Source organism: Labeo rohita, chromosome 24 (assembly GCF_022985175.1).
Source record: "Labeo rohita strain BAU-BD-2019 chromosome 24, IGBB_LRoh.1.0, whole genome shotgun sequence".
Lineage (NCBI taxonomy): Eukaryota > Metazoa > Chordata > Actinopteri > Cypriniformes > Cyprinidae > Labeo > Labeo rohita.
In genome coordinates this window covers 12,908,794-12,923,274 of record NC_066892.1, presented here as the reverse complement: position 1 = coordinate 12,923,274, position 14,481 = coordinate 12,908,794, and the positions used below count along the sequence as shown (strand labels likewise).

The 14,481-nt window shown below is 35.6% G+C and overlaps 1 protein-coding gene across 2 annotated transcripts in view; it reads right to left on the bottom strand.

Annotated features, from left to right (window-relative positions):
• Positions 1–7,257: 7,257 nt before the first annotated feature.
• The window catches only part of zc2hc1a (zinc finger, C2HC-type containing 1A), a 33,823-nt gene continuing 26,599 nt past the window's right edge, over positions 7,258–14,481 (bottom strand). For both annotated transcript variants that reach the window (XM_051098761.1, XM_051098762.1), the window contains 3 exons: positions 9,771–9,876; positions 8,640–8,750; positions 7,258–8,379 (listed from right to left, as the gene is read on the bottom strand). In XM_051098761.1, coding sequence (XP_050954718.1) covers positions 8,244–8,379; positions 8,640–8,750; positions 9,771–9,876 — 353 coding nt within the window. In that variant the 3' untranslated portion in view covers positions 7,258–8,243. The remainder of the gene's footprint in view (positions 8,380–8,639; positions 8,751–9,770; positions 9,877–14,481) is intronic.

Genomic DNA, 14,481 nt, shown 5'->3' with positions numbered 1-14,481 from the left:
CTAAATGATTCAAAACATCTTTTTTATTTTTCTTGGTGCACACGTTTAGGTAACATTCCATGTTATTATTTTGCATTACAGGAATGCTACTTTTAAATGTTCTGTGAACATTCGGAAGTAAGCAGTAACATTCAAACATTTGTAGATGAATGTCCAACTAAAATGTTCCAAAAAAAGTGAATAACATATAATGTTTTTGTTCTATTTTGAAAACACCTCTTACATTACTAAAACAATGTATGTTCTTAATTTTAAGAAAATCTTTCCAGAACATTAGCCAAAGTTTTAAGAAGTCAATAAGCAAGGCTGAGCAAACATCACATAACTAAAATTAACACATAACACATGTGCTTTTAAGTTCTGCATATTAATTAACATTATTAGTTAAAAATGCATTCATGTGCATGCAATATGTTTGCCATGAATGTTTGATTAATTTCATATATTCGTATTTGAATGTTCCAAACCACTGATCTGTTAAACTATGTCATTTATCAAACTGTCAGTTAAAGTGTCTAATGTGTTTCACCATGTATCAAGTATCTTGTTTCTGAATTTTGTATTTCTTCATTCAGTTTTTCTTTGCATGCTCATGCATATGTTGTTATTTAATAACATTTTATCACATCTGAAACCTCAGCGTCCTTTAAGTTTTTCATTTATGGGAACATCGTAATTTATACTAATTTGAACACAGGCTAGTTCACCACAATATACATTTATAATGGTTAAAATACATTTTTGTACACAATAGCATTTGTAAATAATACCACTGAAAATAAAATAAAATAAAACAGGCCTATGGATCGTCCAGTCATTTAACTACATTCCGAAAGACAACGAATGGCAAAATGTCCTATAAATGTATTTTAGAATGAGGGAAGATCCACTCTAAAAAATGCTGGGTTAAAAACAACCTAGCACTGGGTAAATATTGGACAGAACACATGGCTAGGTTGTTTTGACCCAGCGATTGGGTTGTTTTGACCCAGCGATTAGGTTGTTTTGTTTTGTTTAACCCAGCAGTTTTTAGAGTGTCCTAATAGTTATTATTTGCGATTTGCGCTATGTATTGCCTGACAAATAAACCACAGATAAGCAATCTAGGACCCACAAGCCAATGTTGGCCTACAACGACCTTTGATTTGGTCCGCCATGTTATATCAAAATAAAAAAACACATGCCATTGAAGCATATTTCTCATTTATGTTTTTGTTTCAACAATTTGAAAAACTTTTAATATGATTTTAAAAATTAAACCGCTGTAACAATTCAAACTATTTAGTCATTTAAAAATAATTTAAAAATTAAAAACTAAGCACTTTTTAGTATAATACTGTAGGATAGTGCAACATTAACCTTTGGCCCACAGCCCTAAATCAAGTTTGATTGTCGGCCCCTCGGCCGCTATTGATCGCTGGCCTACCACTGCGTGCAAATCCCAAATACCTAATCTAAAATCTGTCTACATTTAGAGACAAGAATCTGATTTACAAGATAAATGAAAAACCGCACTGTCATCATCACCTGACGCTTGTTGTGAAAAGATTAAAAAAGGAATTTGTTCCACTGAGGCGCGCGAATCATGGTACTGTTTGGATAATACATTTTTAGGAATTCCTTAAATAAACACGACTTTGAAACCAACTTTCGTGTGTCGTTGACAGACAACGACAGATACAGTTAGTCACGCACTTGACGCTCTCCAACTAGCCTGTATAATGCGATCAAACCAGACTGACTGTAGCTGTCACCAGCCGTCATGTGGAAACCGGGAAGGCCCCTCCTTTCGGTAACTTGTTCTCTCCGGTCGTTCACAAATCACACAGAGCATGGCTCGAAGCGATATAGCCCCAGTCGTGCAGAGGCAAAACGAAAGCGATGAGATCCAGCACTGACGGAAGTTTATTTCCAATTGCCTGTGAGCGTTTCAATGACTGAAAGACGAGGAAAGCATCCAAACCAATAAAAGCAACTGACCACCAAGTCTTCTTCACGTGGAACATAAATAGGAAAACATGAATTTCCATTTGTCCATCTTGAGGCGAGTTTGCAGCGACGGCTTCGGTCTGCATGTGAATATGGCTCAAAAATGACCAATGGTAAGTTGACGCAAAGCAAAGAGACGGACAAGTGTCCCCGTCCCGTGTCAGGAGCCTTCAGGAGCACAACATAGTTTGAACCAGACTACAGGAAAAGCTTGTATTTATAGCTATCATTACTTGGGGATTCCCGGTGGTTATAAGCGACAATCAAAACGAAACTCGTTTACAAGTGATTTACAAGAAAGCGTGTTTATTACGAAAGTGAATGTTGACGAGGGTTTATTCATTTGGAAATTGTCATCCTGAAGGGTCAGTCAGGAAGAATTAATGGCATAGTATAACGTGAGTGGGGCGTACGCGTACGCGTACGCGTGTTAGTGTTATGTAAATCTGCAAACGACTGAATGAAACCGTGTATAGTAACTTTTTAGGGTTTTACACATGTGCGTGTGTTCTTTTTTTATCCGCAGCATCGTCTTGGTACTTCTGTTTTGATGCTTATTATACTACCTCTTGCGTTTTCCTGTGAAAGTGAGCAGAATAAAAACAAGATCACCGAGGATTACCGCAATATCATAATGCCACAACTAAAGTACGCTGTAAGTATCAGTATCACATGCATTCCACCAGGTGACGGCATTTAAACAGCTCATCTGAAATTGGCCTGTTCTCATTTATGTGCATACATATCGTATTAAATTTACAATAAAATGGGCAGGAGTTATGTGTATAAAATATGTGATATTTGCGCCTTTGTCATTTACATTATATAATCGTCATATCATTAACAGATACATTAGCATTGAGCTGACTGAACTATGTTTGTACCTTACAATTTATTGATAATAACCACCATAATGTGACCGCATGATAGAGGATAGAAAGATAAATTGATTTTTTATTAACTATGGCTAACACTACCAGTCTAGTACACAAAAACAGTAAAATGTTGAAATATGTTTACTATTTAACTGCATGTATTTTAAAATGCAATTTATACCTGTGATTTCAAAGCTGATTTTAAGCATCGTTACTCCAGTCTCATGATCATAGTAATTATACTGATTTTCTGCTCAAAAACATTATTATTATTATGTTGAAAACAGCTGAGTAGAATTTTTTTGGGGATTCTTTGATGAACAGAAAGTTTAGAAGAACAGCGTTTACCTGAATAGACTCAGAAATGTTACAAAGATTTGGATTTTTGGATCTTTATATTCATCAAAGAATCCTGAACATGTACTTAACTGTTTTAAATATTGATAATATTATTATTATTAATAATAATAGATGTTTCTTGAACAGTAAATCAGCATATTATAATGGCTGATGAAGGATCGTGTGACACTGAAGACTGGAGTAATGATGTTGAAAATTTAGCTTTGATCACAGTGATAAATTACATTTTTAAATATATTTAATTAGAAAAATGTTTTTTTAAAATGGTAAAAATATTTGAAAATTTTACTGCTTTTGCTGTGGAAATAAATGCAGGCTTGGTGAGCAAATGAGACTTCTTTAAAAACATTAAAAATCGTACTGTTCAAAAGCTTTGGACTGGTAGTGTGTGTTATCCACAAAATAAAATGTTTTAAACATTAACAAAACTCTTTTATTTTTACTTTTCAGGAGGTCATTACTAACCAACTAAATTCAAACTGCACAAGACATGTCATCGTGTCAAAAGAACCAAAAAATGTAAGAAAATCAACTTTTCGAGAGAGTTTACTCTTATGTTAGCCATTTCTCTTTTAAACCGAAAGTTAAAAGATGTGGCAGAAAGCACGTTCACTAAAATGTGACGCTGTTTGCTTCTTTCACTTTAGTATTCTGAATATTTGGTTAGTAAATGTTCTGACCTGGCCTTCCCACTCATTCCAGAGCTTATCCATATGAAGTTAAGTGTCAGCTGAGTGCTGTTCACAGCACATTGACACGGATGAACCTTGTTAGCTTAATAACCCTGTTTTTTCAAGACACAAGTTTCTCCTCAATTCTCGTCACTCAGCTGATGATTTGCTTCTGATCTGCTCGCAGGCACAACAGTCCATCCACAAAAAGATCTGCAAGGTTAACAGAAAGCTGAGGAGATTTAGGGAATCAGAGAATGCAAATGAACAAGTGAAAAATGCTTTATATAAACTTGAGGAAGAAATAAACGCGTCCTTGAGATGTTGGTGCCATCGAAAGGTAACTGAAACAACCCGTTTCCTCACATTCAGTTTTCTTTAGCATGATTTTCATTTATTTCAACCTCCTTTTTGTTTCATTTGTGGATGAACAGAGGCGGGGGACAAATAAGCCAATACAGAAAATACGAAAGTGGAAGCTTTGCAGAGTGAAAGGCATTCTCGCCAATTTACAGAGACACTTTGAACAATACAATGCATATCTGTCACTCAGCACAGACCTTCCAGAGCGTGGGAATACTTCACAGAAAACCGGTATATAACACTTGGCTTCCCTCTATCTTGTTAGTGTAGAGAATATGAAGTAACTGGATGCACCATGTGCCATTCACACCATTCCGTATTTGACTGAAAGAAAAAGCTTTTTTATGGGAAAATATGTACTAAGCGTAAACATGTAAAAGATACTACTATGCATGAAAAAGTTTTAAAACTTTGTACTTTGTATTATTACCTTTGCCATTGATTGTTGAATGAATATGGAGGGTGCAGCAAATGAAACTTGCATAGTTTAACTGCACGAGTGACACAAAGTTGGTTTCAAAGTCTATATTATGTACTCTAGGCCTCAAGTTATAACTTTATGGTCTTCATTTGCTTCTTTTTTGGGGAAGTGAACTTATTCAGCCCATCCTAATTCAAGTCATCACAATAAAACCAAAGATTAACCTCTTATTGAAATCTCTGGTATGGGCATATAAGTACATATGTATCCACCTTTTTCTGTTGGCTGTTTGTATACTTTATGGGTCTGGCTTCCAGTCTCATCCGCGTCCAGCTATACTTAGCTCTACAAAACAGCTTATTTTGCTGCTTGATATTGAAAATTGGTGTGTCTTCCACTTGTTTTAATCCATTATCTTAATTATGAACATACTGGTTTGTAGTGCAAACAGTTTTGCTGTTCACTGCTGTTATTCTTCTCGTTATTTCCTTATAAAGGGTTTGCACTTACATCACTATTTAGTCACCTTGATGCGCCGTCATATTGGCGATACTCGGATGTAAACAGCAGCATGGACTGCACGGTTAATATACTACTGAATACATTGTTCTGTTAATTTACGCGTTTTAAACCATTGAGAATATGTGTGGAAACTGTTAAATCATATAAAGAAAGACTCAGTAAGCAGGAAAGGGTGCAATATTTGATTAAAACTAAACTTACAAGCAGTATTAAAATTGTAGCCTAATATTTTGCCTACAGACCTAAAAGAACAAACAGGAATGTTGTCAAGAATTTTTCTCTGGAAATTCTGGTTAAGTTTGGCCAACCACAAATGTTTAATCTCCTAGATTTAGTATGACTTTTGGCAGTCTACTGTTGGGTGCCGCCAAAATGGCTGATTGATGATCCGCTGTAAAGTCACTCGGTAACCATTTTATCTCTGGCTGTTTTTTAGAAACCGTGTTTTCAAGAAAGCGTGAATCTTACCTTATTTTAAGGCCAGTGTTTCTTATTCTTGGAGGCACAACAACTGTAGCAAATGTCCATCCCCATTCTCCGGTAGCCAGTCTTGTCTTTTTTCCATTATTAACCCAGCATTCGATGACAAATAATGTTAAGTGGGTTAAGCCTGGCTCAGAAATAAGTTTTAAAATCCTACCCTGTTATGGTTTTAACCTATTATTCGCAAATGTTCTTATTTTAAATCTTAAACATGCTAGACAATGCCACAGGGAACGCCTCAGGTGATCTCACACAGCAGATCACTGACGCCTCTGTTTACATATGCTAACGTGCTAGCAGCTTCATACACTCATCCGGCATGTTAAAAACTGAGACGATTTTTTTTTTACCCCAGCACTTATCTTTCTCCTTGCAGTTGTGGTACGTTTTCAACACATTATACAGACAGTCGTGTTATTACAGAACTTCCACACGTAGTTTCCTCGGTCTCAGCCTCCATTATCCAATGGATTTGTAAAGCAGCTTGTTTTGCGGTCACGGTGATATTTAGTGCCTTTATTTAAAAGTTTGTATCAGCAAATACTGTTTTTTAATGCAGCTTCTACAGTTACTTGGCAGATTTTTGCTGTAAAACAAGGTGCCTGTCAGAGGTGGGCTTTTTAGGGTCACTTCCCCTGTATAAAGAACTATGTGTTCACTTCTCACTGCTTTTATATTACACAAATATGTTTTTATATAAAACGGTACAGCACTGATTTTTTTTCTAAAACCTTTGACATTAATGGTGATTTTTTACAAATATTATTGTACTGCTATATAACGGGGATGGCGAACGTCAGCCCTGCATAGTTTTGCTTTAACCCTAATCAAACGGACCTGAACAAGATAATTAAGGTCTGAAGGGTTACTAGAAAGCAACAGGCTGGTGAGTTTTAATTAGGGTTGAAGCTGAACTCTGCAGGGCTGCGGCTCTCCAGGACCGGAGTTCGCCACCCCTGCTATATAACATTGAATTTCCACTTTAATTTTCCATTTACTGTGTAACTTCATTTCCAGTAGCTACAAGGAAAACATTGGGTTCATAAAAAGAAACTGAAATATGGAACAGAAGCATGTAAAACAAAACTAAATTTGAAACTAGGGCTGCCAATCAATGCTTTACTGAGTAACTACATTAAATAAAGGACATTGTTGTGAGTACATCACTGAATAGGCATTATAAACACAAATAACACATGTACGTTTGCAAGATGTCTGTTAAAGATCACTTGATCCGGAAAGCGTCTGCTGTATACAAACATCTGACAGACGTCTGTAAGATGTCAGTTTTACATTCATTCTGAATCATGAACATCTTAAAGACATCTAATAGACGTCTATTTGACATCTGATAGGAAATGTCCAACAGACCTATTGCAGACCTATTGAACACTCTAAAAAAATACATCTTGCAGATGTAAATGTAGATGTCAAACAGACGTTTCTGTGTACATGTGCTACTGGGTCAGTGATGAAATGCTAATATTTTTAATAAACAGCTAACTGTACTAAACATGTTAAAATGGCAGCCCTAAATAAACTAATAAATAAACACATCAAACAGGACACAATCTGAGTTCTGTTTCCACTTTATTTATCCATTGTAACCATTCAGTCCTTTAAAAGGCAAAATTTGTCATAATCCATATAGCAGTTATTCATAAGCTATATTTCCTGCCAGAGCAGCAGTAGCACAAGCATAACAAGGTACAGAGTGATGCCTGAAATGCACATGAGCTTGAGATCGGCACAAACACACACCAACGCCTCGACCTCTCTCATCCTGGAACAGCAGTGATAAAGCTTAAAGGCTCTGAAGCAATAAAATACCATTGTAAAGCTACTTTTTGTATGGTTTTAAATGTTGGATGCTCTTGAAGGATGTGACAAGACATTTCAGTTGCCTTTAAGTTTTGAATGTTGTGTTGATGTGTAAATATGTTGGACAGACTAAATCAACCAAGGTTGAACAGATGTGATGGATTGTATATCTAATAAATATATGATGTTGATTTCTACAAGTCATTTTCATGTTCAATACTGTTAAAAACACACAAAACAATCAAGAACATATAAAAACAAAGTGAAATACAAAAGCAGATTGCTCAGTGAAAGAACTGTCGTCAATGCATTTAAAATAGGACTCTTTTTTTTAACCTAATGAAAAGGTTTTAAATAAAATAATAGCATTTAAATTCCCTCAAAATGACACTAAGACATTTCCCTGTTAACATTAGAATAGTGGCATTTTGTGTGGTATGGTCCCATTTTTAGGGCCTGAATTAATTTAAGTCAATTTAACATATCAATATTTTCATCATAACTATAATGGTGATAATACTACTCCTTTTGTACCAGTAACCAATCATATTGCACTTTCATATTTAAAAAAAAAAACTGAGCATAAGGTTGGGATGGGATTCATTCCATAGAAACATAAGCTGATTACAAGTGAAGTATTTCTACAGCACAAGGATTCGTCAAGTACACTAGTGAGTTGGAAAGGAATACTCAGTTTTTGCGGCTACAGTGAGTCAGTCTTACTTTTATGAGTGTTTATTAAATGTACATTCGTTTCACTCCACACTCGCAGCAGAACTTGGCCCAGTCCACAGGGTACTTGGTCCCACACTCGTGACAAAACTTGGTGCCCGTTGTGGAAAAATCTATTTCATTTTCGGTTTTCACATCATTCCTAACAAGAGATCATGAAGATGTGAATGAGTCAACGTGGACTATTTAAAACAAAACTGAAACCCAAGTTAGACTGGCCTAGAATATTGACAGCTGACCATTTGTAAGTGATGTTGTGAAGTAGAAAAGACTAAAAAAGATTGAAAAAAAGCAGTTGATTGATTTCCCAGTCCATTTCACTTGCATCCATCACTACAAGTACCAAGAAGTCACTCACAAACAGTACAGCAGAGCTGTACAGCAATACTTGCAATGTCATACCTTGAAATACAGTTGTCTGCATTTTGGACCTTCTTCTTGTTCATGCCTATACCAGAAGGTGGATTTCTCAGTGAGCTTTGTGAAACCACACCCTTGGGTTTCATGTTCCCTCTGCAAACATAAACATGATGGTTTCAAAACGTGGAGAAAATGTCAAATATTCAGGGCCCAGTTGCATAACATAGCCACTATGTTAAAGGAGAACTCCACTTTTAGAACAACAAGGTTTCTGAGGAAAGCTTTTCAGGATTTTTCTTCATATAATGGACTTCAATTGTGTCCCCGATTTGTAGTTTTAAATGCAGCTTCAAAGGACTCTTAACGATCCCAGCCGAGGAAGAAGGGTCTTATCTAGCGAAACGATCTGTCATTTTGTTTTGTTTTTTTCCCGAAAAAATAAAAATTTGTATACTTTTTAAGCACAAAAGCTTGTGTAGCACAGGTTCTGGCATGCGCGTTCACGACATACTATTGAATCATCGAAAGGTCACGCGGAATGCAGGCGGAACTACAGACCCAGTGTTTACAAAGCGAACGCGCAAAGACTAAGAAAGTGCAAGTAAGTCAAACGCTGCTAACAAACAAAAAGGTACAATGTGTCGGACGATTCTGAAGTTGTAGGAGAAAATAACATGGAGTTTTTTGCCACACTCTATCTCTTTTAGCCGGAGTACACAGACAGTGAACTTAGACGTGATTTGTAGTAGTGATGGGAAGTTCGGATCATTTTACTGACTTGGACCTTTGAGTCTCATTCAGCAAAATTGAAGAATCTTGAGTCATTTCGTTCATTTTAGCAAAATCAGCGTCATGTGACAGCCCCATAAAATGAACAAACGACTTGAAAAACCCGAAGACTCAAAACAGAAAGACATGAACATCTTGGATCACAAGGGGGTGAGTAAATTATTTGTAAATTGATGTTTTGGAAGTGGACTTCTCCTTTTCGCAAGACTTTTGGCAGTTAGGCAAGAGGTAATCAATCTTGCTTTTCTGGCTCAAATTAGTCATCCGTCTTTTTGTAACCAAGTTTTTGTAACAAAGTTATTACCACTCTTTAAGAAAACAAATGAGATGACTAATATTTTAAGACTAGTCTAAGCAGTTTAAGCCAGTGAGCTGGTGTCTTACTCGGATGGAGGGCTGGTCAAGCCAGAGGAGGTGTTCCGTAATGGAGAGTATCCTGATGATACGCTCCTCACTGAGACAGTGGATGAGGTTTTGCTGCTAGGAATACCTGTGGAGGGAGAGGGGAATAAGCTTATGGAACATTGACAGAGCCTTGATTTTTTTTTCTTTGATGTCCTTATGTTAATATGAATAAAAACAGTACACTTTATGTTCTTCGCTTTGTGCGAGGAACAAAATATATCAAATATATGTGGATGCTTAAACTCAGTGGCACTAATGTGCATTTTAAATGTTCTGAAGAGAGTTCTGAAGAGAGTCCAAAGACTATTTTACTTTTTTATTCATGTGAAAAATGAAAATATGAAAGGAGACAACTGGAGGTGGGATGAAATTAGAATAATACATGGAGAGGTTCAGTGTTGTTACTGTTACCAACATCTCGGCGAAATTCACTTGTTTAGTGCAGAAAAGCTGAAATGACTGTGTCTTTCTCTTATGTTAAGGTGCTGCGTAGGTGCTTTCTCCACAAAAACTAAAAAAAAAAAAACATATTTAATAAAGGTGTATCAATTCACATTCTCCGCCAGTCCTGTGTTAACTAGGGCACGCATAGTTTTTTTTTTTTTTTTACGTATTTATTTATTTATCGTTTAATATCGTGAGATGGTGGAGTGCAACAATGCAGTCTGAAGTACTGCAGTTGCTCAATTACCCGATCTTACTCGTCTCAGTCTTGGTAATGTCAGTGCCCTAAACGATGTTATAATGGACTATTTCACTTCACATCCAGAGATGAAGGATCGGATGATTAAGATACTAAAGAGGAGGAGTCCAATAACAGTGTGTTAAACGCACGAAAGGTTGCTGCATTATTCGTGCTATCTAAGCATAAAAGGGGTGATCAAAAGTTCGGAGACTTTGCCCATGATAAACAACGGAAAGCAGACGATAGTCTGTGTAATGATTCAGTATAGTGCTCCTGACTTGACAGACAGCTCTCGTTAAACCCACAGTGTGAAACCTCCGTGAAGTTGGCACCCCATAGAAAGAAATATTTACCAAAACTATGCCATTCGTTTGTGCTACGTTTGTGCTGATTTGTGCCGCAAAAATGAACGTTTGTGCTGGTTTGGTGTTTGAGATATTAAACATTATTTTTTTGACCGTGTGACGTCACTTTCCACCCCATGTTGCCCAAATCGCTCTAAACCAGCGCAGTTCGTTTGTGCTCGATTTGTGCCCGTTTGGGCCGTTAAAACAAACACTGTATCTGTTTTCCTTCCCTGTAAACCCAAACGTTCAAAATACTTAAATAGATTAAGTACAGTAAACTTAATTTTCAAAAAAAGTTCTACTAACTTAGATATTTTGAGTTCCTGTGACTATTTTTAGTTTTTGAGTTAATAAAACTTAGTTGTTTTAATTAAACTGAACTACTTGTTGATGAATGAGGCACCACTTAAATGTATAATTTTACGCTACTTATTTTTTTAATTGTTTCAACGTTAGTGCGAGCCACTGATGTGAGTTTTGAGTTTATCAGAATTGATAGAGTATATTACTCGACGAAGTTTCAAAGCAGTAGGTGGTGTTAACGAGCTTCAGAAAAAGCTCCCGCCTGGTGAAGGCGCCGGCGGGAATCGACTCTGAGGAAGACGTTGACTGAATCTGCAGCAAGTTGGATCTGTGCTGTTAACTTTTCGACGATAATCATCACGGGTCTCAAAGCAAGTGTTTAATATGTATTTTTAAATGTGTTTTAAGAGGGCTTTTGAAAAAATGTGGTAGTTTGTAGTCTTTTTTTATGGAGTAATTGTAGACTTGCCATGGTATACTGTAAACACGGTTATATTAGGTGTGAGGAGGAATTTGTATGCCGCTTTGAAGGGGAAATAACAATTAAATTTAAATGACAGCGGTTGTACATGTATTAATGTGCTAACGAATAAACTTAAATATCATATAGTTGCCTAAAGATCGTGTTATAAGTGTATGGGAGTGCAAATATGAGCGACGAGGCAAAGCTGCTAGAAAAGAAACCTTTCATATACTCAAATGACGTTAAACGACGTTCATTTTGGTTTAGTCCAGTTAATGTATAATGTCTTTTTGACTCGTGTTTACCAGAACAGAAGCGTATAACTTAAGCAGCAGCTTCTCTTCTATTTACTCTGTCATTTAGAAGGCGGGAGTTATATTACTAGAGCGTTGCAGTTTTACTGTACTGTACTGCATTATTGTACATTCACAGTAACAGGAGTGACACGTAAAAGTGGCACATACATTTGTAAATTCAATTGAAAATGGTCTGTTTTGATGTTTGATACTGCAAATAGGTATTTCTTTGTTTAATTAATTTATTATTGTATATATTGCATGCTGGTTTGTAGTGCAGATATAGTTTTACCCTAGATTGCCTGTAGTAGCCATTGAAGTCTCTCACATTCAAAAAAAAAAAAAAAAAAAAAAGTGCCATGTTGTAAAATTAGGATGGATATTTCCATACGATATTGTGGCAGGTCTACATAGTACATAGTTTAAACAGTTATTTTAAAACTCTTTGACACTATTAGTGTTTTTACTGTATTTCTAAGCACATAAATTCAGCCTTGGTGCACTGTAAAAAACAATTTGTTGAGTCAACTTAAAATAATTTGTAACCTGGCTGCCTTAAAATTTTAAGTTCAGTCAACTCAAAAAAAGTTTATTCAACTTGAAATGTTAAATTATACGAAGTGACAACTTAGATATTTGAGTTGAATCAACTTAAAAGTTTAAGGCAGCTGGGTTACTTACCCATCTGTTAAGTTTAACAAACACAAATATCTAAGTTGTTACTTAGTACTTAGAACTTAACATTTCAAGTTGAATAAACTTATTTTAGTTGACTGAGCTTAAAAAAAAGCTGACTCAACAAATTGTGTTTTTTATTTTTTACAGTGTGAGCTGAAGTATGTTCTTTGTAAACATTTACAAATTGTAATGTTTACAAACTAGACAAGTACTGTATGTCATTATGTGAGTAATGTAGTAAATAATGTTTAGTTTCTTACACAGACCAATTGTTTTGTTTCAGAAGACCTCACTACATCGCCAAGCACCAGTGGACCACCAAGGGACCACCAAAGGATCATGGGTCTTTAGTGTTCTACTAAAGAAAGTAAGTTTCTAACTTTTAGAAGGAAAACTTTTAAGGAACTAGGCTTTTTAGGCTTTGAGTTTGTCTTATTGGTTTCTGTTTTCTGGATGTTTAAGTTTAATGTACAATGATCATGTAAAGTTCATAAGCTCATAAGTTTACATACCCCTTGCAGAATATGTAAAATGTTTGTGTTATAAAAATGTATATATAGTTGTATAAAATTTAGTTTAATCATTTAATACTGACTTGAATAAGTTATTTTAGAAAAATATGTTTATTTACACTCCACAGGACCAAATAATGACCGAATTAATAAAAATGATTCAATTCAGAAGTTTATACATGCTTGTATCCTAATACTGTTGTTTCCTGGATGATCCATGACTGTTTTTATGATATTTGTTTATGAGTCCTTTGTTTGTCCTGAGCAGTTCAGCTGCCTGCTCTTCTTTAGAAAAATCCAGCAGCATCTGCATACTTGGACCTTTTTCAAGAGTGAATGTATAATTTGAGATCCATGTTTTCCCATTGAGGACAATTGAGAACTCATACATAACTATTGCAAAAGATGAGAACATCCACTGATGCTCAAGAAAGCAACACAATGCAATAAGAAGCATTTGGATTGGATAATCAGAGTAAATTGTGCTTACATTGTCTTCTGGGAGAGATGTAAATATTTATGTACCTTCTGAAGTACAATACTAAATGAAAAAAAAAAAATCTGCAAACAAGAAAAATGTACACATTCAAAACATTCCTGTTCAAAAGTTTACACCACCTGGCTCTTAATGCATTGTGTTGCCTTCTCAAGTATCAGTAAATGTTAGTTATGTATGAGTCCCTCAGTTGTTCTCAATGTAAATAGATGGATCTCAAAATCATACAGTCACATTTGGAAAGTGTTCAAATATGTAGAAGATGCTGGAAAACCAAATAATGTGCAGGAGCTTGAGGATTTTTCTGAAGAACAGCAGGCAGATGAACTGCTCAGGACATTAACTCATGAACAACTATTGCAAAAGATAAAAACAGTCATGAATTATCCAGGAAATGACACACAGTGTTAAGATTCAAGGGTATGTAAACTTTTGAACGGGGTAATTTAAATTAGATATTATTTTGTCTTGTGGAGTATATAAACATCTGTAGTGTTAAACTGTTTATTCAGGACAGTACTAAATAAAAATAGCATACAGTTTTCATGATCCCTCTTATTTTGTTAAAATCAGCATTTAACATGTTCTGCAAGAGGTATGTAAATTTATGAGCACAAGTATATATGACATTTTCACCAGCATTCAGTATGGGATTTGTCTGTTTGATTAATATGAAGTGGGCCATTTTTCTTTAAATGTTCTGCATAGCAAAGTGTTATCATTACATTTGTACTACTTAAGCTTTTCAACCCAGCACTTGCTCTAATTCCTAATCTTGCTTTCTACCCTAAACAAATTTAACATGATTGTACTAAAAGGATTTGTTCACTTCCAGAATCACAATTTACTGATAATTTACTCACCCCTATGTCAGCCAAGATGTTCTTTCTTTCTCTCTTTCTACAGTCAA